The sequence below is a fragment of the Micrasema longulum genome, unplaced genomic scaffold (genome assembly GCF_059751315.1).
Source record: "Micrasema longulum isolate JH-2025_06_02 unplaced genomic scaffold, ASM5975131v1 h1tg002636l, whole genome shotgun sequence".
Lineage (NCBI taxonomy): Eukaryota > Metazoa > Arthropoda > Insecta > Trichoptera > Brachycentridae > Micrasema > Micrasema longulum.
In genome coordinates, this window is record NW_028279771.1 from 167754 (window position 1) to 193482 (window position 25729).

Below are 25729 nucleotides of genomic sequence, written 5' to 3' on the forward strand. Positions count from 1 at the left end.
TGTAAATAATTAAAGTGATTATTTTAACATATTACAACAGAGATGAAGAACATTTAATAGAAGGTAATATAGAAGTCTAGGCATCTACAGGGCTTATGACCTGTCGATGGCTGGTTTAAGTGGCCACTTTACACACTGTGTAACATTCACCATTCTGCCTATATTCGAACATCTATATTCCTTCAGTTCTTTCATCTGTTGATGTGTGTGAAATTAAAGAGCTGAAACCTTTATTTATGCGGGTGAGATTCATCTAATTGAATTATTTAACCTACATACTGTTCTTCATCTCTGTTGTAATATGTTAATATAAACAGCTCCCCAGGGAGTTGAATCCAGTCCTTGTCTACAAAAATTTGGACAAACTCAAAATATTATTGAAAGTGATTATTGTTAGACTGTTGAAAGTTTCGTGAGTAACCGCGCGTTGATGTTTTTTTTCAGACATCTCAAATACGTATCAACAAATTTTAAGACAAAATTCACGTATTTTTCATTTCAGCTTTTACACAAAATCATTCTGAATACCTTGTAAAAATTTCTCCAAATGTTGCAATTCACGTAATAGGTAAGTACTAGGTCTTCTGCAAACGTTTTTTCTTCTTCGTTTTTTTTACTTTGTTTAGGTACTGTAAACACAAAATAAAAATTGGATGCAAACACCTTTACATGCGGTAAAAATTAGAGCATATGATTGTACGGCGAAGTTTCTCAATTTATTCGCGTTTTCGCGTACACATATTTTACTCATTCGTGTATTTTATTCATTTTTGTTAGTTTGCCGAATGTTTATGTACATAAAGTGAAATTGACCAAATCGGTCTATGGGGGATGCGAATCCCCCCCTTCGGTCCGGCTAGGTTAAAAACAAACATCCATATGGGTAGAGTATCATCGGAAAGCGTCTGGATTTTATAACAATATTCTGTTTTTGATATTATTTTTAAATATATATTGTTTATTAGTTAAGGTATAACTAGATGTTCAAATTTTATTTGTACAAGTATCTAAAATAAATACAATACAATTTCTCGACAGTACCTACCCTACAATAAGTGCATTCGCAAATAATACATTGGTTTTGGTATAAAAATATATTATGTAATACCTATGCATGAATTATGTAACAAAACCTTGGCTGCCATCAATGTAACTTCATAATGTTTATACACAATCTTCAAATTTACATATGTGTGTTAATAATATTAAATCGTCAACCAATATATGAAATACTTTACATCCATTGATTGGTTTAGTTATTAATTTAAAATATTTGAAGGAAAAAATCTGTGGCTTGGATCTATAGAGCCAATGCCCTCTTTTTTACTAACATTTAGTAAAGGCTTGATGTCAAACCAAACAAAAACGGTTATTTAAAAATCTGGTTTAACCCATGATTCACAAAAATCAGTTTTAATGGAAAATATTCCAAGAAAATACTGCGAGACGTTATATTCTGTATTCTTCGATAAACGAAAGCAAAAAGCATTTTTTTAGTAGTGGGAATGTTTACGTCAGTTTCAAGGCGGGCGTGCAATATTACCAAACGGATGAAGACTCGACGCTCAGTGTAACTTTTGATTTCAAACAAACAGGTTTGCAGTCGTATGAGAATCAAATTCGAATATTCTCGTTTTTAAATTATTATATTTTTCTAGTTATTTTGTGTGCAAATAGTCATATGAAGATGTTTGGACTAAAAGAGGTAAGTTATAGCATTATATTGTTGTCAAAAATGTTAATTATTCATGTTCTAGTTTTTAGAAAACACTTTCTAGAATGCCTTTCTTAAAGCGTAAAAACGTAATAGTTATGTGTGTATTATATTATTTCATCAATATTTTTTCACATTGTATTAATAAACAAAATGTTCGATAACTTTTCTATAAAAAATATGGGTTAAAAGGATACGCGGTCCGACTTTTCTTCATACAAACATATTAAATAACTTCAGCCCAAAAGCTAATCGGATACTATATTCCTTAAAATATAGCTTAATGACATTTGTCTGAAAAAGTGACGACATAACTTTGTAGTAACGTTAAAGGAGTTATTTATATTGACATACGAAAAAGCATTCATATCTGGCGTGTTAATTATTTTTTTTAATACAATGCTCGACACATAAATCAACATTTATATATAAAATCAGCTTTAAAACTAAAAAAACTAAAATAAACCTGATTATTAACGACGTTCTTACAAGGTTACATCATTTTGCAAAAACGTTAGAGATGGGACAAATTGATTAATGTAAATTTATAGAATAAAAAAGTAATTCATTTGATGTTGTTCATGAAAAAAGTATAAATGTCTTATATTTTGGTGGATAATTGAGTTAAACACACTATAATAGGCTTGTTTTTGCGTTTTTTTTTTCAATTTTCGGAAACAGATTTTCATGATTCCATGAAATAACTGATAAAATCGATTTGATCAGTGATCAGTAATTTCCCATCACTAATGAAATTACTTTGACAGCTGTCATTCTAATCGAGCTATATTTTAAGGACTATAATAATGTTTTCTTGCGTGCGTTAAAATACTGCAAAGTTTCTTGAAAACGTACGAAAAAAAAAAAATAATAAAAATGTACTACTTTGAACGACGTCACTGGTTCATATGAACCCATCAATGATATGAGAGCTGTGAAGGATATCCGGTTTGCTTGCCCTAAACGAACTAATCAGACGAACTGACAGAGAAGAACCTCTGTTCAAAATCATAGCGCTGATAATACGATATATAAAAATATTTTTTTAAATTTTAATAGTCTAATGGTTTAGTTTAATAGTCTATTGACAAATAAAAAATATATAACAAAAACACTGAAATTCCTCATTATGGCAGAAGAAATATTCGTAGCTTCGTTCGTGTGATGTTAGGGAGAAATAAGTTAATTTATTACATTTGCCGTTAGACAACAATAATTTTCCCCATAAAATAATATTTTTTTGGGAAGTAGCCTGTATCGATTGCTAATCCTCCAACTATTGCTATGTAAAAAATACGACGATCTGTTGTCCATGGCGACGTAGCATCGTTGTTCTGTTTTAGTATTAATTTATTTTTTCACTAAGAACTTTTCAGCTCTTCGGCTATTCCGTTTACTATTTCCTATTCCGATTCGTAATATTTTTGCATGGGTTATTTTTATCGAACAACCGGTTTTCAGTAAAACGTGTTATTTTTCGAAGGAATCCTCGCATATTTTCCTGTTAAAAACACAATTCAATATTAAGATTGTAACATTCATATTTTGCATTTTTCAGGACCGCAAAACTGCGGTTTTAAAATAAAATATACTTTCTAAGTCTAGAAACTTCGGTGGGATGTAATATAATTTCTCGTATTGCAAACACAATATCTTGTAGAGCAGAAAATTTTCTTTCGAATAACGTAAATCCTTTACCATTTTTTTAACTTTTGGTGTTTATTTTTTAAATTTTCAAAAAAAAGGACACAATTTATGTTAAAACCCAATATTTCTAGGAGACCTTATCTGAAATTATCCGGAATTAACTCTTTATTTTAAAGTTAGAACGGGGAAGTTAAGAGCTACGGGAAATTGGATGTATAAATATATTCTTATGTGCCGTAAAAATTAAAGCATTTTTACGGCGAAATTACTTGAAAATGCGTGAATTTTTTTTCTTATCTTAAACGACGTCACTAGTTCTTTCAAATCAATGATATAGAGGTGTGAGAGATTTCCGGTTTACGGGAAACCAACTGACCAATCAGCAGAACCCACCGAGAAGAAGGGGAAGGAATCTGTGACGGCACACGCGGAGAATTTCAAAATATCGGAACGTTAAAAGATCATAGCGCTGATACGCAAAAAAAATTAGCTTAGACACTAGTAATCAATAATCCTCATTTACACAAAGTGGACAAGAAGTGTTGTATCATTTTTAAAAAAACGTTATATTAAATATCATTATCTTCCTATCCACTCCCAGTGGTGCATAAAGCACTGCATAGCACTCCATTTGCAGCGTATCTGTATCATTTTTGTTACATGGCAGTTAAGGTGATTAGTTTTACGCGCTTCAGGTCATCCAGGTAGCCACCTATAAAACCAATACTTTTCGTCTACCCTGCTAGGAATCGAACCCAGGACCTCACAAAAACCACTGCACGACAAGGCGGATTTCTCTCCACTCGATCTCATTATTCAGAATTTTTAACAAAGAGCCGCGATCGAGTCGAAAACGCTCGATCTGAGTTCTGGGAGCAATTAGTATCGGAAGTAAACAGAGTTATCTTCGACTGTCTATCTTTATAGTCAGTCGGAGTCAGTTTTAAAATCGATATTTATGTACGAAAATTCAAAATATTTCGTCGGTAACCTGAAATTAAACGTGTTTTTCAAAAAATATTGCATAGATACATGTATAATTTTAAGGAACAATTTCAGTACACGACTCATCAGACTAATTAGTCTGTAGTCACTACATTTTTAGGTGCTGCTTTTTGGGCAATGTCACAAAAGTAGATCTCAACCAGTCTTAAATCAGTATCATACATGATCAATATAGAGCGGGCAATTGGTAAAATAAACCAAAGTAGGAAACATAATGCTGAACGCTCTTCTAGTGGAATGGAAGGCCTGTTGACTACTGTCAACAGGCCGGCTTCTCTTGTAGAGTTTTAAGTGGTTACCTCTCCACATGAGCAAATGCTGAGAAGTTCCTGATTGGCCCATATTAGAATATCCTTCCTGATCCCAACAGTTTAGCTAAAATAAAGTAGTATAATAGCAGAAAAATCCTCTTTTTGAAATGTAAACCTTGGATATTATAAGCAGGGTAAAAAATAATGCAACTCCCATATAAAAAAAAATAGGAGATAAATTCTATAGGAATAAACCCTGTGTCATAAATAGCATTAATATCCTCAGCAGGTGGGTATTGTCACTGATGAGCATTAATGCCTCAACTGGAAGCCGGTTCGCAAACCTTTCTATTTTTTGAAGTGTTGATTGCATGAAGAATTCCGATTTTAATATTGGTGGCCCATACAACTGATTTTCATTCTAAGTTAGATTGTTAGGTCTCTTATCTTTAAATCTGGCTTCAGGACTGCGGAGCAGATTTTCTGGGCAGCACAGGACAGGGAAACCTTAGCCAGAGTGATTGCCGACGTTGGGATACCTGACAGGACACTAAAAAAATATAGATACATCATAGAATTATAATATTATAATTTTATGGTAGAAATATTATATTTTTCAGAGAATTTACTTTGTAAATTGAAGATAAATGTTAAATTCCCATTGCAATACGAGCCCAGGTTCTATTTTTCAAAAATAACTGTATTCTTCTTCCACCTGAACACATGACGTCAAGTCGTAAAATGTAATAAGTACCTAATTATCAAATTTCAAAATGTCAGTTGTTAACATATTTATTTACTAAACAACCATAAAAACGTGTTTACTTATTACCTAATATTAGTGCGATTTTAAGAAATAGTAACAACGAATAAAAATGAGTAAACGGCCACGAGACAGGTAAGTATTTGGGAACATTATTAAATGCATTATTTGGTTTCATGTTTTGATTTGTTACGTAAAATTATTGCAAAATTACTTTTTACTGTGTTCGTTTTTGCATTTGTAACTAATTCTATTTAATCGACTTATTGAAATATTTTAATAAAAAAATTAAGCACGCTGCAAGACGTTGGCTTGAAAATATGTGACAAAAACGTTCGACGTTAATGTTTTTTGTGGTCGCATTGAAAACTGCTAGTGATAATTTTGACATTTGACTAAATTACATGCATATTAAATGATGAAAGTATGTCACAATTACTGCATTAAGAAATAAATATTTATTCGACTAGGTATGCAGCGATTCAGTAATACTTTAACGTCGAGTATTTTCAATAAACTTTCACGAGTTTTTTGTCCCAAGCCAAATATTACAATCTTTTTTTTAAAGGGGAAATACTTTCGTTGATTGAAGAAACCAATTTCACTGAGGATAATTTTTTGTTTGACCGAGAAATGCTTGACTTTGAAAAGCGATATCATTTTATAAAAACAGTAGATACCGAAGTTTAGTATCTTCTCTAATATTCGCTCTTTTTGATGAAAAATGAAACCTGGGTCCGTATTCTAATGGTAGGCTAAAATATATATTCATTTTTTTATACAAAGTAAAATTTAGTTTTCGGTATGAAAAATAAAATATGTAATCGCGGCCCAGGGCCCTGATTACAATTGGAAGTTAATATTTTTCTTCAATTTTATCTACAAAGTAAAATTAAGTTTTCTGTATGAAAAGCAGAATATGCATACAATTTTTCTTTCTAAAACATGGTCAATTATGGGTTACCGACGAAAATATACTCATTTTACTACTACTACTACTACTACCATCACGCCATTTCCCCGTAGGGGTAGGCAGAGAGAATGGACCGCCACACACGTCTATCCTGGCATACACTCCTAGCCTCTTCCACATTCATACATCGTGTCATACATGCCCTTCGGTTCTGTCTGCTTTTGACATGACCAGACTTAAGATTTTGGTTTATCTGATCATGCCACGTCTTCCTTGACAAATATCGGTTTTTCTTTATAGACATTCAAAGATAACTCTGTTAACTTCCAATTGTAATCGGGGCCCTGGGTTGCATTTATAAACGCTAACTTCATCGAGATGGTATAAAGTAAAATCGATATTTATGTACGAAAATGTGTATATTCGTATGAAAATTTAAAGTATCTTCGTCGGTAACCTGTAATTGAACATATTTGGGAGAAAAAATTGTACAAATTTCTGTTTTTTATACAGAAAACTTCATTTACTTTGTAGATAAATTTAAATATAAACGTTCTTCCCATTGTAATACGGGCCCAAGAGTAATAAATATAATCTCCAACCAATTATAAGGCGAATTTTCTCTACTTGATTTCCTTTCTCATGATTTCTGGGTGGCACCGACTTCACTTGTCAGGGTTGTGGTTGTATTTCACTCATAAAACTGTAATCTTCATTAAAAACAGCACAAATTCGAGTACCTGTTATTTATGAAGATACGTTCTATATTATACAATTCTTCGAATTGCCTATCACCTATCACCAATGCATGAAATATCTTTTGAATCACAAGTTATAACATCTTAAGAACCATTATGATAGGATATTAAATGTTGTGATGCTTATAGTAAAAATGATTTCAAGAGAAACATGCGCGCATCCTTTTGTAGTCACCAATCAATAACAACAAAAGGTCGATACATTTATATATTAAAAGGTCAGAGGAGCGCACATATAACCCGTTTTCAAGGAACTTAAAGCGGATGTAGTTTCAATATAAATATAAAAGATAGAGTATGCTCACACACCTCACTGTGTAATTTCCATGACATCACTGACAATATATTTTCAAATCCATCGATTAATTTATTACGATAAACAAAAGCGCAGTGTAAAAAATAGTATATGCGTCTTTCATTTTTATTTCCTTATCCATGTATGCATATTTTGAATTTATCGAATAATTATCGAAAAACATAGTTTTTTTTAATTCCTAGAATTAGCTTGAAAAAAACACCCACATCACCTTAATGCATTCCGGTTTTATAGTGTAGCGCTTTTCAGCTGTGATATGAGGTGTAGTTCATATATTCTCTAATTTGATCGAGGTAATTATTCTCGGCGGGGTCGTTCCTCCCCATTTAGTATGCAGGAAATTTTCACGAACCATAAAATAAATCTTCAGGTCGACTTTACGAGAAATCAAACCCGAAACATCCAGTATACCACGAGGCAGACCAACATCTTCTTTATTTCATTTTCAGGATTTTTACTTAAGAGTAGTCATCGAGATGACAATATTTGTCCAAAATTTTCACACTCAGAAATGCGTGTATTTTTCATTCCACCCGCGTCTGGGCACGGTATATTCTTCAGCGCTCTCATAAAACTTTTAATCAAAACTATTTAAAAAACCTTATAAACCCCTTTAGATAATTATAATTGAATTTAGAAAATTGCCCTTTGCTACTATTGATGCATTTACAACGAACTAATTAGCTTTGGTATAGGATTTATTACTTAACTACTGTCATGCTTAAGGATTCTTTAGGAAATTCTTATCCAAAGAAATATAATGCAAAATAATCAAAGGAATATTATATCGAAAGCAAACTAAAGCTAAACTAAAAAATATAATTAAGAGTTCTCGTATTTGCGGTAGCCTGGGTGTCACTGACATAAAGAAAAGCTGGAAGAGCGGCAGCAGAGATGGTACGGGTACACAAGACACGAGTACTGAGAATTCTTTATAACTCGTTGGTGCGAAGTAGACTCGAGAATGGCTCGATGATTTGGGGACCGTGTGAGTTGAAGTACTCTCTTATGGTGGAGAGGGTTCAGAAGAAATTTCTTCGGTTTCTCTACATGAGGGAGTGCGGATATTATCCATGGCTTTATCCCACTGAGTTTCTCCAGGGTATGCTTGGTTACAGCAGTTTGAAGACTAGAAGGAATGTGTATTTAACAACGCACTTCTTTCGATTGTTGTGCGGTATTGTTGACAACCCTGAAATTATGCGGAGCATTAGCTTTTATGTTCCTGATCAGCGTCCTTAGACAGCGTCAACATAGACTGTTTCACATTCCAATATACAGGACCAACCTGCCAATGGTTATGCCTGTTGGAAGGGCTATCTCTATGTTGAACAATATCACTTTGGACATTGACATTTTTCACGTCTCTGAGGGAGTTTTTCGTTACAAGATTCTCTTACTTTTTTAACATATTATTCTTTGGATATTATGCATACTAATGTGTTTTTTTTATACATACCTAATTTACCTAATTATTTCTATATGTATGAATTAAGATATTTTATTTTGTAATGTACATATTTATGAATAAATAAATGATAAATGATAAATGAAGACGAAGATCACCAGACCATACGGTAAATCAGGCAACGTATGTGGATCCTCCTCGATAGTCCTCGACCTCCTGGATAGCTCAATGCGCTTAAACCCTGCCGAGAATCGGCCTAGATGAAAGTGACACCCAGAACCGAAGAATACACAGGATCAGAACGAAAAACGCCGACCGGAACTGCCTACCGAGGCATGAGTTGCGACAGTGCCAGGAATAAAAAGAAGAAGAATATTAAAAACGATTTATTTTTGGCCTCTGTATAACCAAGTATTTGGATTTTCAGAGTTGAAACTAATTCATTATTTTGTTTGCGACTTACAAAAGTGGAACGAATGCGTTTATAATTAATTTAATGTTTCTCTACTGGTTCGAGGGCAGAAAATTAAGTGAAATGTTTGCCTTGAAAATAGCGCTTTCTCAACCGATAATTCGTTGGAACACAAGTGTTATTTATATATTTATTTTGGCCGACAAATAAAAATAAGGAATGTTTTTTTCTAAATAAAAACTATCATTCTATAATAATCCAGAATCGGACATTTGTAGTCCTTAAAATATAGCATGATTCGAATGACAGTTGTCAGAAAAACTGACGACATAACTTTGCAGTAACGTCTACGGAGTGATTTATCGAAAAATCATTCGTATTTGGTATGTCATTTTTTTTTAATACAATGCTTGACATATAAATCAACGTAAATATTAAAATCAGCTTTAAAACTAAAAAAATTATTAACGACGTTCTTACAAGGTTACATCATTTTGCAAAAACGTTAGAGATTGACAAATTGATCAATGTAATTTGATCGAATAAAAAAATAATTCATTGGATAATGTTCACGAAAAAAGAATAAATGTCTTATTTTTTGGTAAATAATTGTATTCAACACACTATAAAAGGCTTGTTTATGCGTTGTTCAATTTTCATAATCAAATTTCGGAAACAGAGTTTCATGTTTGCACAAAAAAACTGATAAAATCAATTTGATCGGTACATGATTAGTGATCAGTAATTTTCCATCACTATTGACATCTGTCATTAAAATAGATATTCTGTCATTAAAATAGTGATTAAAATCAAGCTAAATTTTAAGGACTATAACTAGTAAATGATTAAGATAAAGATGATAATAAATTTGTGGTATGGCGGGATTCGAACCTCGAACTTCTGATTCGTGAATTCGTGACCACGGGACCACAACCAGTCTCATGTACAAATTTAATTTATTTGCGGATAAACAGATCGGGCCCGTATTACAATGAGAGGTTAACATTTATCTTCAATTTTGTCTACAAAATAAAATTTAGTTTTGTATATGAAAAACATAATCTTTAGAAGAAGCTATTTAAATTTTCATACAAATATACACATTTTCGTACATACATATGGATTTTAATTTATACCGTCTCGTTTTGTACCGATAAAGATGGCGTTCGTATTCGCAGCCCTGGTGGCTTCCAAAAATAAATTTGTTTTGAATGTTTTTATTTATTTATACGTTTTTTACGGCTTTTACATATTTTAGTAATACATTAAAGTGCATCAGTGTGACATACTCGAAAGTACATAAATGAAGTTAAAAGTAAGAATAACAAAAGAAAGAATAAAAGAAACGATAATAAGGAAATGTAGCCACAAGATATTTAATACATTTACATATACATAACATATTCATTCATACATATATATATATATATATATATATATATATATATATATATATATATATATATATATATATATATATATACACACACACACATACATACATATAAATATACATTATAGATGTGTCGAGTTTTTGATAAATTCACACATGTGTTAGTAGGTAATATATACAAGTAGCGTGTTAGTATTTAATAATATTTATATATCAACGATTCAAAGAATCTTTTACAGAAATAATCACAGCAGTGAACAATTCATTATGTAATATATAATATAAATTATAATAGAATAATTAAAACTAAACAACTCAGTGAAAGTAAAATATAAAAAGAAAACAACAAAAAAGTAAAAAAGCAACATAACATATCTAAATGACAAATAAAAGATAACAATTAACGTGAGAAAATCTTATGTTCTAAACATAAATATATCAAAGTAAAGTTAAGAATAATTTAATATAAAAATAAATTGGCTAGTATTTAACTAGGTAATAATGAAAAAGAAAAATAATGCTACAATAATACTTTATAAATAATAAGTTGTTTGGAGCAATATATCTAAAAAAACACTTTTATTTTATCAGTTGGTTGGAAGAAGTATACATACATATCGATATACTCGTATAATATATTTACACGTTGACACCATTTATAACTAGATTTTTGCATACAATTTTGAATACATGTTTATTGGGTGGGGACATGAGAGTTAGGATATGGATAAGAAATGGGACGTTGATATCGGAGAGCTTAGATAGGAACTCAGGATAACAATCATTTATGGGGCATAAAAAACATGGTTTAAACCTTCCTCCTCAAGCTGACATTCGAACATGGCAGTCTGAGACATGGCTTCTGAATAGGTGGTTGCGCGAGTGGTTGGTGGGATTGAGGGGTTTGTGGCTAGATAGACTGCCAATTGATGAAGGTCCACATATCCTACCCATCCTGTGATTTCCCAACTTCCAATGTTTATTTATTTTCCTCGTCTCTGTGGCCATGGGTAGCTACGGTTGCTATGAGAACAATTTTCCATATCCATAGCAACCAACATCAACAATCACGTTTTTCTCTCTTGATAATTTGTATTGTCAACAACCCCTTGCATTTTACCTGCCCGCATCCCCTCGCCTTTAAATCGTCTGCCGACATCCGCATACCTTTACATTTTCTGACCGCCGCGCCGCCACAATCATCTATATATTTCTTGAAAAACTGTAGTGAAAGTGCTGTTCACTGAAAAGGGGAAACACTAACCAGAAGCCAGGACTTGGAGATAGCATCCGGATTTCTGTCCCTGATTCCCTTTCCTAACTTCCCAAAGGTAGGATTTTTGTCTGCTGTAGTTCGTTTGGCCGCATTCCATTCTCGTCCGCATCTGCCATCATCGCGCAAACGCATCTTTTCTTTCTCCGCAAAAATTAACACAGATCAACGATTTAGTCAAATAATACCCACGCAAATATGCTTAGACCACCATAAGTGCAGCAAATATAAAATTTTGTTTTGTGTTTATATTTATGTTTATGTTTATATGGTAGAATTGGCTCTGCACTATGTAGCCATTTTACTGGAATAAAAAAAATATATAATCGCCACCCCAATAGGTGAAAACCATTACCTACCCTTTTCGTTTAACACTCGAACAGCCCATTAGATACGCAGCATTCTCCTGTACAACCACATCTCAAATGCCTTAACTTTATTAATCGTGGATATTTTGAGAATCTATCATTCCACTCCATACAACAGCATGGATAACACGTTTTTACAGCTCATCCTTAGGTCAATATCAACCTCGGGTCATTTGTTTAACTCTTGTCTAATAATTTCTCAAATCTGTTTCAGTTCGTCTCCCTGGCGCTGCTGGCCACCCTCGTCTCGGGTGACGTGTCTCACCTATCTCCCGAGGAGCTGGCGGGGCACCACCGTCACGACTACTCGGCCCCCTCCCACGAGGAGCTCCCTCCGCCGCCCCCGAAGCCCTACTCCTTCAGCTACGCGGCCGGCAGGTTTCCGGGTCACTACGACAGGACCCACAGTGAAGTTAGCGATGGCAGCGGAACTGTGAGAGGTGAAAATGAAAAAATATTAAAATACAGTAATATAGGATAAAGGAATTGATCCAAAGAGGAATTTCAGTGCTACGGGAAATTGGATATAAACAATGTTTTCTTACACGCGATAAAAATTAGTGAAGTTTCTTGAAAATATATGAAAAAAATAATAAAAATGAACTACAGTCAAACTCGGTTATAACGATCACTGAAATAGCGAGATCTCGGATGTAACGCAAAAACATTTATCGACATTTTAGTTTAAAGTTTTCTCCATACATTTATTCATTTTTATAACAAGCTTCTTTTCATCAACAATTCTCGGACATCATCATCATCACCATTCCATGTCCGCTCCCTAGTTAGAGCATATGGTGCCCACGAAGATTTTCGAGGCATCTCTGTCGGCTGCTGTGCGTCCTCTCAAGTAAAGTTCGCGCCCCGTAGTTCTGACATGAACTGCCGATGAACAGTCAGCAGTGGACGCCCAGGACGTCGAGAACCTGATGCCTTGTAAAGTAGGCAAGCATGGTTAAGGCTCTCAGCAGGCACCCGCAGAACATGGCCAAGCCAACCGTATCGCCTCCGCTTGATGACAGTTGTCACCAGAGTTTGCTGCTTCCGTTCTCTTATTACTTCATTCCACACAAAGTCAAAGAACCACACACTCAAGATTCTTCTGAGACACTTATTCTCAAAACTTCGCATCCATAGAAGAGAATAGGTGCTATGCAGGCGCTATAAAGGCGGCATTCGGTTTTCACTGAGTAAATATCCGATCTCCAGACAGCTTTCATACTGTTGAATGTGGCGCCTGCTACTCCTAGCCGCACTCCCAGTTATTTTTGAAAGCGGCCATTTTCCGTAACATGTACTCCCAGGTATTTGAAACTCTCGACCCTTTCGATGATTTGGTTTGAGAGATTCAGGGGGTTTTGGGCATCGAGGCATGAAGTGTTGCACAGTACATGTGTTTTTTAATTTATAATAATAATAATAAATTTTATTTTCAAAATCAATGTGGATATTGTGAAGAAATGTTTTCATGTATAACTTTAAAAAAGAAAATATAAAAAAATATGTCACTAGAAAAACGCGACATGTTTGACATTGATAGTTGTGACGTCAAGATTCGTGACGATGTTCTAAAGAAACTTGAATGGTTTTGAACAACGCTAAAAATGAACATGAATCTTGATGTATTAGGGACGCGGCCAATACAATGATCGTTTTTGCGGGAATTCAAAATTACAAATTTAAAAAAATAACAAGTTACTATAGTATTTCATAGACCCTTTTTACTTTAATTTTTTTTAAAAAAACGTGATATTTCCCTATTCAATAAAACTTTGTTAATTTTCCACTGTAATCGGGGCCCAGGTTCGATTTCAAGAGGGTCGACGTTTGAGATAAAGGTGTTTTCCCATTGCAATATTTCACTGTTCCTGGATTGGCACCTAAAGCGTAAGACAAACCACCCTACCTTAATGTAACAACAAAATACAAATAGATGAGCAGCATTTGGTGTTCTTATGTACTGCCCTATGCACCATTGGATGCGGCTAGGGAAATTATAATAATGGGTATATTGAATTTCTGTACTTATCCCTAACAAACAAAATGAAGAAAACATATTACAAATTATAACAGATGAACAAAAATTTTTTAACGTCTTTATTTTAAAAAAAAAAACATAATTGTATAATGCTAGTACAACTAATAATCATCATCGTTCCATTTCCACACCCAATGGTGCATAGGGCACTGCATTGGTTCACCAACCGCAGCGTATCTTGATCTCTTTTTTTGTTACATGAAGGTAAGATTTTGTTACAAGTCGCTTCAGGGCTGGTATTCCGAACGCAATTATAGCGTGGTATAGTGCGTTTATACGTACTAAATACGCGCTTTAGGGCGGTGTTAATCCGTTAGGAATACCAGCTCAGATAGCAGTCCAGGGATTATGAAATATTTTGGTGCGAAAACACCCTTTTAAATAAATATTTCATATCAAACCATGTCGGGAATAGATCGAACCCGAGGCCTCTTTTTGGTAGGCAAACGCGCTGCTCATTACTCTATATTGGTATGAATTCTAGCATCTTTTTAAAACTTAAAACATCAAACCTCTTAGTTTTTAAAGTAAGTGCCTGAGGAGAATATTAGGGATAAGGTGGCCCGGCTTAGTAAATAATATTGAATTCGGAGAACGGATGCAGCAACCTTCTATAACGAGCGTGAGAATGACAGCATGGCATTGGACCTGGCTTGAAACGTGCTGCAGATGCCTCAGGAGACTTAACCCAAATTGCCGTGAAAGAAAAAAGGAAGAAGATTAAACATGGAATGATTGTTTTTAGGTTCTTACTCGTACGTAGACCCCCGCCAGGAAGTGCGCACCGTGGAATATGTGGCTGACGAGAGAGGCTTTCACCCCGCCCTGAGTCACCCCGCCCCCGCGGAGACCGTGGCCGTGGCTCGCGCTAGGGACCGCCATTACAGCCTGTACAACCGCATCGCGCAGGAACACGCTTCCAACCCACACCCCTCACGTAAGCCATATATATTTATAGTATCTTACTTGTTGAACAGCTGTTCCTGTAATAGACAGCAGCCGAAATTTACCTTAGTACCTACTGCCCCATTTAATCATGTGAGAATCATATTATATTTTCACGTGTTTATTTATCATCATCACTGGCTCTACAGCCCGCTGTGGACTTTGGCCTCCTCCAACATTAATCGCCAACACCCTCTATCCTGGCATGAACCCTATCAGTCTCCGATCCCAATAGTATCCATATCCCGCTGCATCCACCCAGCCATCGGAGTTTGGGTCTACCAACACTACGTCTAACTTGGGGCTTTGTGTGAAGTATCTTATTGGGCACTTTCTTCCCTCATTCTTACTACGTGCCCTGCCCATCGCAGCCTCCTTATTTTATTAAATTGCACTGTGTTAGGCTCATTGTAATGTAAACTTTCTCGTTGAACCACATTCTCCATTTTTTTCCTACAATGCTCTGAATATCTTTATTAGTGTTTTCCTCTCAGACATGAGGAGAGTTATCTCTTTATTTTAGGAATCCCAGAATCCAGAGCCATACATAAGGCGTAATAGTGTTTTGTAGATGGTGACTTTTGTTTTTCTCGACAGCACTCGAGATCGGAAATGTCTTCTCGAAGCATTCATTTGCCATTAATATTTGGCATTTGATCTCAATGGATGCGTCGTATGCGAGCCTATGTTGATTGTGGCCGGAGTCTGGTTATTACATGTTTATTACTAATAGCTTTTTACATTTTTTAATGATTAATACCAACTCCGCTTGTTTTTTTTTAGTTAAATTTAAATTATTTTACTGTCCACACAAGTACAGTTAAGGTTTTGGTTTTTTTTTTCCACCACAACAGGCCAGGAGGCCCGGCCCGATCGCAGTGGAAATTACAGTATTGTTTTACAAACACAGTACTAAAGCTAGGGTTTCCTAGGACAGCGGTGCCCGTATCTTAACGGCCGTAGTGAACGGTGATGCGGTGGGAAGCCGTCGTAACGTCATCTAGAGAGTGGTTTCCTAGGGAAACGGTGTTAAATGGTGTTGATAACCCCGTTTTCCTAGGAAACCACACTCTAGTCATCGTTACGACGGCTGTCCACCGCATCACCGTTCACTACGGCCGTTAAAATACGGGCACCGCTGTCCTAGGAAACCCTAGCTTTACGCTTATTTTAAAATCTCTTGTACAAAGTAGGTGCTATAATTACAGAGGGTAGAAGGTACCTATCCTTGATATAAATAACGATCCTTTTGGATGTTATGTTATATTCTAATATATGGTGATGTGTTTTTCTAGCTGCCCATGTGCCCGCCCAGCCACACGACACAGAGGCGGTGGAGCACGCCAAGTTGAAGCACTTCTCGCTGTTCGAGCAGATAGCTGCAGATCACGCACGCATCGGGGCCGAAAGAGAAGCCCAGCGCCGCGCGCTCGGCCTGCCAGAACCCAACCAGGACTTGGAAGAAGAACACCACCAATACCAACATCAATATTAATATGGATACAATGTAAACGATAAATTAGATGCACAAAAATATTGGGGTCAGAGTAGAATGTTTTAACTTTTCTGGGTTTTAAGGGACGTCCCATATTTTGGTCTTGCCCTGTATTTCAATTATAATATGGGACAACATAATATGATGTATTATATTTTCACCCTAAATCATATTATTTTATAGCATATCGGGTTCAGTAAAATGACTACATAGGGTTGAGTCTCTAAAATCGAATCTACAACTGCAAATGAGACGTAAGGTGATTAAACGCGCCGTCTAATTTTTCGTTCTGCGGTCTGTGAGTTCTATCTTTTGTTTGTTAAGAAGTTTGTCAAATTCCCAAATAAGGCCTCTGATCAACAACCTGAGAACTCATTATCTTCTAATACAATTTAAAAATTCAATATTGCATTTTTATATCAATTTATTTACTTCGAACAACCATTATTACTTACGAATATTTTTTGTTTCAAATGTTTTATTAGGCTGAAAACTGGAAACTTGTCTATTTATCTATAACAATAAGAAAAATTCTGTCTGAATAAAATAAAACCATTTATCAAAATCTGAATGAAAAAAATTATAGTTAATTTTTTTATTTTTTTCACGGCTTCCATTTTCAATTATTACTCTTGGATATTGTAGGTTATATTATCTAATCATTATATTCATTAAATTATACGTACATGGAGTTGATGTTATGAAACAAGTCGACTGTTAGAGTAAGTTCTTTAAACAGAAGCCAAATGGGTTGATTATAAATTATAACAAAAAAAAACTTGAATTAGATATTTATTTACAAGAAGAGCTGCATTGCTCAAATTTATTTTATTTATTATTGGCTTTAAAGTCTTCGAATTTCAGGAGTGCCAGCGGTTTGTTTTGAGCCTATGAATATTTTCTCAAATTCATAAAAAAAAAACATGCAGGGATGTTTTATATTCGACTAATAATACCTACGTAATATGTTTAGTGTAACATATTTCTTATTGTGTTTAGAAATAAACTAACGAAAAGTTGAGAGCATTTTGGTTACAACTTACTAGTTACCACATTCTACTGAATAATTATTTTATAATGCTTTGTAGGCGTTCCTACATTATTATAATATTTTTTTACTCTTTTGTATGAAAATATGAAACAAGAAAAAAATGTATACTAAATGATGTACTGAATTTATTTGAATAAAATGTACGAAAATGTCAGTTTTGTTTGATTGTTTATAATTTTTCACCCAAATTACCAAAAAATGTGTTTTTCTCAAACATGCGTCCAGTTATATTTATCTACCCCCCTTCCTATAAGACCTAATAAATTATATAATATATAACTTGTAATCATAAGTATGCAAACTTGGTTAATTTAAAAATAATTTTAATATCAAATTAAATTTTATGCACTAATTAAAAAAAAGCGTAAATAATTAATTTGTTTGAGATATAAATATAATAAATTACTATCTAATAAATAAATATATAGTTTTATTCCAACGAAAAACGAGAAAAAACAGCGTGTAAAGTCTAAAGACTTAAAATTAGTGCTTATACAATGTTTATACTGTAAGTCTTAGACTGAATGGACAGCGAGATAACGGCTAAGAATATTTACAATGCGAATGTTGATGGATGCAGAAATAGAGGAAGACCGAGAAAGACATGGCATGACCAAATCCAACAAATACTTAAAGATGGACATGTCAAAAGTCGGAATAATCGGCGCGCGTGCATGAGAAGATGTATGAATGTAGAGGAAGCGAGATCTGTATGCAAAGATAGAGTGTTGTGGCGTTCTATCTTCTCTGCCTACCCTTACAGGGAAACGGCGTGATGGTTTGTTGTTGTTGTTGTTAGTATACCTAACAAACAGGTTGGCCTCGTGGTGTAGTGGTCGGCGCATTTGCCTACCATGCAAAAGGTCTCGGATTCGATTCTCAACATGGTTGATGTAAAGTATTGATTTAAATTGGTGTTTTAACACTAGAATATTGCATTAATACTAGCACCCGAAGCGTAAGACTAATCATTATTCCTTCACATAACAAAAATGATTAAGATACTCTGCGATTGGTGTACCAAATACGCCATGTGCGGAAAATGAATGAATGAATGAACAAAAAGGTTTAAAAAAATGGAGGACCAATTTAATATTTTTGTGCTATGTGTTTAAATCATATTCTTTATTGAGGCCTATTACAACATTTTTGATACACACATAAATGTCTGAACAGCAAACAACAACCGACGAATGTTTTCTCAATGTAATGAAACGTACTTGATAAAAGTACTTACGTGTGGTAAAATTTCAAATGCGTCAGATTTATTATTTTTTGTCATAGCAACTTTAAAAATTGGTGCGAATTTGGCGTCTCGTGTGTCGATGGTTCTCGCTGTATCGCGGTCATTTGTGAATTGGTGAACACTTTTTAGGTACTTAAAAAACGTGAGTTTTAACCAACAATGTTGTATTATTTGCCGGCCATTGTTTTTGAGCAATATTGCTCTTCAATTGTGTTTTGAATCTCCCCAAAAAAGGCGGGATCTTACTTCGCGAACCGCCATCTTCGGCCGCTCGTGTGTTTTGTTGATTTTACTTGTCAACAAATTTAGTTAATTTCGCCACAAAATTCTCCAAGTTTTTGCGATTCATAATATTTACGACATTCCAAATAAATGTGAGTTGTGTTAACTTGTGTCTTTAAATCCCCTAATACTTTTTATGACCCTGGCATTGAACCCGAGTTAATGACACCGGTGTTTTTGCTTTGCCGCTTTTTAGTGTTTTTATGCTAAAGTATTACGAATTCACGTCCAACCATTGCTATTTGGATATTCTGGTATGTCTTTAAGTTACAATCAAATCGTATTTACAATTTCTTTGTTGGTTTTATAGTATTTTGGTGTCAAATTGTAAGGTTAATTGGTTGTTCCATTTAGCCTTAAATAATCCACTGCGCACGTAAGAAATATGCAATGTTCTGTAACCCTAGTATCGAGTTCGATTTACTTAACCAAAGAGATCATCATCGAATGATAATTAATTATTTAAAAAATCGTTGGGAAAAAAAAGTTGAAACATTGTTATTTTATTTAGAAAACATACAGTCGTACATAGTTACCACAACTACTACTACTAACCATCACCCATCACGCCATTTCCCCGTAGGGGTAGGGAGAAAGATTGGACCGCCATATACGTCTCCTGGCATACATTCCTAGCTTCTTCCACATTCATACATCTTGTCATACATGCCCTTCGGTTCTGTCTGCTTTTGACATGACCAGACTTAAGATTTTAGTTTATCTGATCATGCCACGTCTTCCTCGGTCGTCCTCATCTCACGTTACTGTTTATTTTCGCCATATATACTTATTTTACCATTTTTTCGTCGTCCATTCGTTCTACATGGCCAAACCATCTCAGAGACCCTTTCTTAATCTTATCAATAATACTTTACTCAGATTTACACTCTCGCCTGATTTCATCATTCGTAACCCTGTCAAACATTGATTTCCCACGCATTTGTCTCGCATTTCAACGGAGATCGCATTTCAACCGCGTTCACTCGGCTTTCATCCTTCCTCTGCCAGTTCCATGTTTCACTTCCATACATAAGTGTTGTGACTAAAACTCCGTTGTGCACTGCCAGTTTAGCTTCGATTGACATCTTTTTATTAGCAATTCCTGTGCTTAGTGCTCTGTTCATTTTGTTGCCCGCATTCACTCTCCTTTCAACATCTTTTTCTACCCTTCCATCTCTTGCAAACATGCTTCCCAGGTACACAAATTCTTGTACTTGTTCGAGACATTCGTTGTTTACATTTATTATACAGTCAATAACCTCACTATCCCTTTCAAATACCATCACTTTTTCACGACTCAGATTTATACTCTAGCCTGATTTCATCATTCGTAACCCTGTCATACATTGATTTCCCACACATTCGAAGAGATCGAATTTAAACCGCATTCACTCGGTTTTATCCTGCCTCTGCCAGTTCCATGTTTCACTTCCATACATAAGTGTTGGGACTAAAACTCTGTTGTGCACTACCAGTTAAGCTTCAATGACAGGTCAGAAGCCCTGTAAATGCCTAGACTTATTCCCTTATTTAAGGTATTATCCATCCCTGTTGTAATTTGTTAATTAGACAATGTCACGTCATAACCTCTGCAAATAATTAGTCTTCCATATTCCGCGCTTAGAAATGTTCTCTGTGTAATTTTTATAAATGGTGTTTGGTTCAATTCAGAATGGCGACCAAGAAACCTGAGGGCGGTCCCAGCGACGGCGAGGAGGAGTTCTCCGTGGAGAAGGTCCTGGACCGGCGAGTTAGGAACGGAAAGGTGGAGTACTTCCTGAAGTGGAAGGGCTACTCGGACGACGACAACACCTGGGAGCCGGAGGAGAATCTCGACTGTCCCGACCTGATCAGCGCCTTCGAGGACGCCAGGAAGAAGAGGGAAGCGGGTAAACTAAACTAACCGAGTCTTCAGTTTCGGGAAAGTTTCGAATTAACCCATCCGGGCCTAAGGGGGGTACCGAGAGACCCCAGGAGCAGATTCTTTTCAGTAACCTTTTGGTTAATCACCGTATTTATTCATTTAATTTTTTGCATAACCCCACCCCATAATGTTAGGAATGTATTAAAATTATTAAAATATTTTTCTGCCAAAGTCTTTCAATAGTAATTCATCACTCTACAGTTTAATAATCTTTGATATGTTGGTCAGTTTGCTCGTGTGCTTCTTGCTATTTGGTCATAACGCAGCGGAAGCGTGCTGGGCCCATAACCTGATAAAACGCTCGTTCCCGAGTTTGGACATTGATTCTTGTAGTGTCCAATCTGTTTACATTTGAAACATCTGATTGTTTTGACAGTTTCTGACGTTTCCTTCGATTGTCTATGATAACCTCGTATGGGGTTGCCATCTTTCAAACGATTCATTCTCTTTGCCACAAATGCTTTTTCTGTACCGGAAACAGTACCATCAGGAACACACATATCCATCAACTTTGTTTTGATGACGTCAGCGCCGATTTCGATCGCCGAGTTTTCTATGGCCAAAATCATCGGCGAATATTTTTCAGGCAGCCCTGCTGATATTAATGCGCCGATCTACTCGTCAGTAATCTCAAATCCCGTTCCCTCAGTCTCTGTCCCGTCTCTATAATGTTGGTTACACACTGAGTCATAGAGTCACTGTTATCAAGACGTATGTTTATTAAATTTCGCAATAAACTAATTTTTCTTGCATACCCCGAATCATCGGACATGTTTTTAAGTTTAGTCCATAATTCGTACGCGGTTGCCGCGTGCTTCATGAGTACATACAGCGATGCGTCTATTGTCAAAATTATTTTCGCCTTCACTTTAGAATCTTCTATGTTTTCTTCTGGGGTAAACAAAATAGTATTTAACTTTCTCACAATGGCGAAAGCCAAATCTTTGAGCACTAGAACGTTTTTCAATGCGAAACACCGATCATTATAATTTTCCTGACCTTTTAACTTTGGAATGTTAACGAAATAATTAGTCGTAATTTTTAATACTGAATATTGCACTGACTACTTTTTACCCTTTGAAAAAAGTATAAATGTTTTTAGGCCCATAACCTTATAAAACGCTTGTTTGAGTTTTGTTACAGTACTGCTTTATTCATTATAAACAAGTACAAATATGTATGATAGATGGCGCTGGCGCTGCTTGCCGCCATATTGTGATTTCGTTATACCTATAATATTAATAGTCAGCACCGTCAACATATGCTAAAACTTTGTACATCTGCCACACTTCAATATCATCCTCGTGTCTCTATTCTGAGTCTTATACGTAATTAAATTAATATTTTTATCAAAGTTGTAGCGATAAATTAATATCTATTTATATATTTTTTACTTCTTTTACTCTTACAAAATAAGCCCCGTAGTTCCTACACATTTATATTCCGTTCTTAAAGAAGTTTTGCATATTGTTGAAACATCTGACGGTATTGATAAAATTCCTTAAATAAATCATTAATTTTTCTTCACTTTTTTCAGCGGAAGGCAAAATCGATAAAACGAAAGAGACCAAGAAACGCAAAGCAGGTCCCGCCACCCCATCCGACGTTAAGGGTGCCAAGAAGAAGCCCCCGGGAGACTCCAAACAACCCCAGGGATTCGATAGAGGACTTGAGCCGGAAAAAATAATCGGTAAATAATTCACGCTTATAAAATTATAATATTAATAGACACATATATTATGATACTATGTGTCTATTACAATTCACCCACCAGGATTTCAAGAATATTTTTTAAAAATAATTTACGTTGATTTTCTGTATCAAGCAATTTGCATATTGACAAATCGGTTTTGGCGGGAACTTTGTTATAATAATCTTTATTTACTATAAAAATACAGTCACATGGTACGAGGCATATCCAAAAAGTAGAGACACCAGCGTAAAATGAACACAAATACAATGGAAGATACGAGGTTAGGTTCCTTGTCAAAATTCTAAGGACAATCTACTACTACTACCATCACGCCATTTCCCCGTAGGGGTAGGCAGAGAGAATGGACCGCCACACACGTCTATCCTGGCATACATTCCTAGCTTCTTCCACATTCATACATCTTGTCATACATGCCCTTCGGTTCTGTCTGCTTTTGACATGACCAGACTTAAGATTTTGGTTTATCTGATCATGCAACGTCTTCCTCGGTCGTCCTCGTCTCACGTCACCGTTCATTTTTGCCATATATACTTGTTTTACCATTCTTTCGTCATCCATTCGTTCTAAGTGACCAAACCATCTCGGAGACCCTTTCTTAATCTTATCAATAATACTCGACTCAGATTTACACTCTCGCCTGATTTCATCATTCGTAACCCTGTCAAACATTGATTTCCCACACATTTGTCTAAGAGATCGCATTTCAACCGCGTTCACTCGGCTTTCATCCTTAGCTTCGATTGACATCTTTTTATTAGCAATTACTGTGCTTAGTGCTTCGTTCATTTTGTTGCCCGCACTCACTCTCCTTTCAACATCTTTCATCGCCAATTCGCTCTCCAGGCTAATCATCCTTGCTGCTTGCTACTAGACCTGCATCATCAGCGTGCGACAAGCAGCTCACTGAAAAATTATCCATTTTCGCTCCAATACCCATAGATTAAACAACCATGGTGACATTACACATCCCTGTTTCACGCCTTTTGACATCGCAAACCAAGATCTAAATCCCCCATTAACTCCTACACACGCTGAACTCTCCTCATAGAGAGAGATTGTTTATTTAACACATATATCCTAAATATATTCGAAATAAATTATACATGTATTTAATAAATTCTTTTTGAGTTCGTTAACAAAATAAATAATAATCTCTTGATATAAATAATATTTTTTTATAATAAATACCAACCCACCAATTCGTCTGTACTAAATTAAATTCTCACACTTTTTTTTAAAAAGCATCCAATTGCTTTGATTGTTGCTTCCTTTCTTGCAGAATCATAGCATAACCTACAAATATTTCAATGTTCTTTTAAATAATAATAAAATAAAAAATATAATCATACCTTTTAATTTTTCTTAAAAACAAAACAAAAACTAACTCGTAAACAATTTCACACACACAATAGGCTGCTTGCGCAAATGGTAATTGAATAAAACAATGTGTAAAAGTGTGTCGGCAGAACCGATATCTCTCTTTTATACTTAAAGTTTGTAACTTGTTTCAGGGGCCACAGACAGCTCGGGAGAGCTGATGTTCCTGATGAAGTGGCTAGGGACGGACGAGGCGGACCTGGTCCCGTCGCGCCAAGCCAACGTGCGCTGCCCGAACATCGTCATCCAGTTCTATGAGGAACGTCTCACCTGGCACTCGCCCAGCGACGAAGCCAATGATAAGGACGACTGAGGGGTATGCAGAAGAGATACAGTCGAACCTAGTTATAACACTCACGGAGATAGCATGATCTCGGGTGTAATGAAAAAAATATTTGTTGACATTTTAGTTTATGGTTTTGATATTGATTTATGTGTCAAGCATTGTATTAAAAAAATAAATTAACACGCCAGATACGAATGATTTTTCGTGTGCCAATATAAATAACTCCTTAGACGTTACTACAAAGTTATGTCGTCACTTTTTCTGACAAATGTCATTCTAATCAAGCTATATTTTAAGGACTATCAAAAAAATTCATTTTGTTGACGAAGTTTCAATAGGGATTTTCAAAAATTCATTTTAATTTTGGCTCTGTTTGATTGTCAATTAATAAAAAAAAAAACATCAAAAACCACAGAACTTCCTCATGGGTCCGCCTAAACTTTCATATCCCATTCTCAAAGAGGTTCTCCGTTTCTGCGGGAGAGATATCGATCCAAGTAATTTTTCTTAATTGTGGATTTATTTAACATTATTTTTTCTTCTTTTTTCAGATTCCGTGACAGCGCAGCTCAGTGTTGTGTAGTTAAATAAAAAACTATTGTGGATAAACAGTTCTTGATCCAAAAAGTGAACACATTTAAACATACTCGCCATATTGACCCGCAGACTCCATATTTCTAGTTGTATTCTAACCTTCCCCCTTTCTGTGTGAACAGCAAATAATCTGTTGAGATTATTTCTTCACTGAACTATAGAAATAAAAATGGAAGCTTTTATTTTGTGCGTTTAATCTTTAAAATTTAAAATGTCCAATCTCACTGTGAAATGAGAAACATTGTTTTTAGTGTTACTGACTTTTATAATATTGGATATCTTACACAGCGCCATTTTCGTGATACCTCAAGGGTGCTTAACAAAGTGATTCAATTTAACAATGTTTGAGTATGTCCAAATGCTTGCAGACTGGCGGGATTTCCTCCCTACGGAGTTATTCATATTTAAATTTATCGCAACAGAGGGAAAACATTTTTGAGAAGGGAAAATGGAAGTCTGGGCATTTATAGGGATTATGGCCTGTCATTGTGTAAAGTGGCCACTTAAACCAGCCAATGACAGGTTATAAGCCCTGTAAATGCCTAGACTTCCATAT

The 25729-nt window shown here is 35.2% G+C and overlaps 2 protein-coding genes across 4 annotated transcripts; both read left to right on the plus strand.

The window, feature by feature from the left end:
- Positions 1–1567: 1567 nt before the first annotated feature.
- Positions 1568–17904, plus strand: LOC148271819 (larval cuticle protein LCP-17-like). The gene is made up of 4 exons (XM_088240892.1): positions 1568–1705; positions 12436–12661; positions 15005–15196; positions 16500–17904. The coding sequence occupies exons 1-4, from the start codon at positions 1682–1684 to the stop codon at positions 16697–16699; spliced, it is 642 nt and encodes a 213-aa protein (XP_088097018.1). The 5' UTR covers positions 1568–1681; the 3' UTR covers positions 16700–17904.
- A 1126-nt stretch (positions 17905–19030) lies between these two features.
- Positions 19031–25355, plus strand: LOC148271820 (chromobox protein homolog 3-like). 3 transcript variants are annotated; one of them, XM_088240889.1, is made up of 5 exons: positions 19031–19138; positions 20950–21167; positions 22740–22892; positions 24428–24609; positions 25131–25355. In XM_088240889.1, the coding sequence occupies exons 2-4, from the start codon at positions 20951–20953 to the stop codon at positions 24604–24606; spliced, it is 549 nt and encodes a 182-aa protein (XP_088097015.1). In that variant the 5' UTR covers positions 19031–19138; position 20950; the 3' UTR covers positions 24607–24609; positions 25131–25355. The 3 variants fall into 3 exon arrangements, with proteins under 3 accessions (XP_088097015.1, XP_088097017.1, XP_088097016.1); XM_088240891.1 differs by having other exon boundaries at positions 19031–19125; XM_088240890.1 differs by having other exon boundaries at positions 19049–19370.
- Positions 25356–25729: the final 374 nt, after the last annotated feature.

Excerpts from the sequence above, each read along its gene's own strand:
- LOC148271819 (XM_088240892.1), top strand. The coding sequence starts at position 1,682 with ATGAAGATGTTTGGACTAAAAGAG. Across the intron at positions 1,706-12,435 it reads AGATGTTTGGACTAAAAGAG|TTCGTCTCCCTGGCGCTGCT; the intron begins GTAAGTTATAGC and ends AATCTGTTTCAG. Across the intron at positions 12,662-15,004 it reads TGGCAGCGGAACTGTGAGAG|GTTCTTACTCGTACGTAGAC; the intron begins GTGAAAATGAAA and ends GATTGTTTTTAG.
- LOC148271820 (XM_088240889.1), top strand. The coding sequence starts at position 20,951 with ATGGCGACCAAGAAACCTGAGGGCGGTCCCAGCGACGGCGAGGAGGAG. Across the intron at positions 21,168-22,739 it reads CAGGAAGAAGAGGGAAGCGG|CGGAAGGCAAAATCGATAAA; the intron begins GTAAACTAAACT and ends CACTTTTTTCAG. Across the intron at positions 22,893-24,427 it reads TGAGCCGGAAAAAATAATCG|GGGCCACAGACAGCTCGGGA; the intron begins GTAAATAATTCA and ends AACTTGTTTCAG.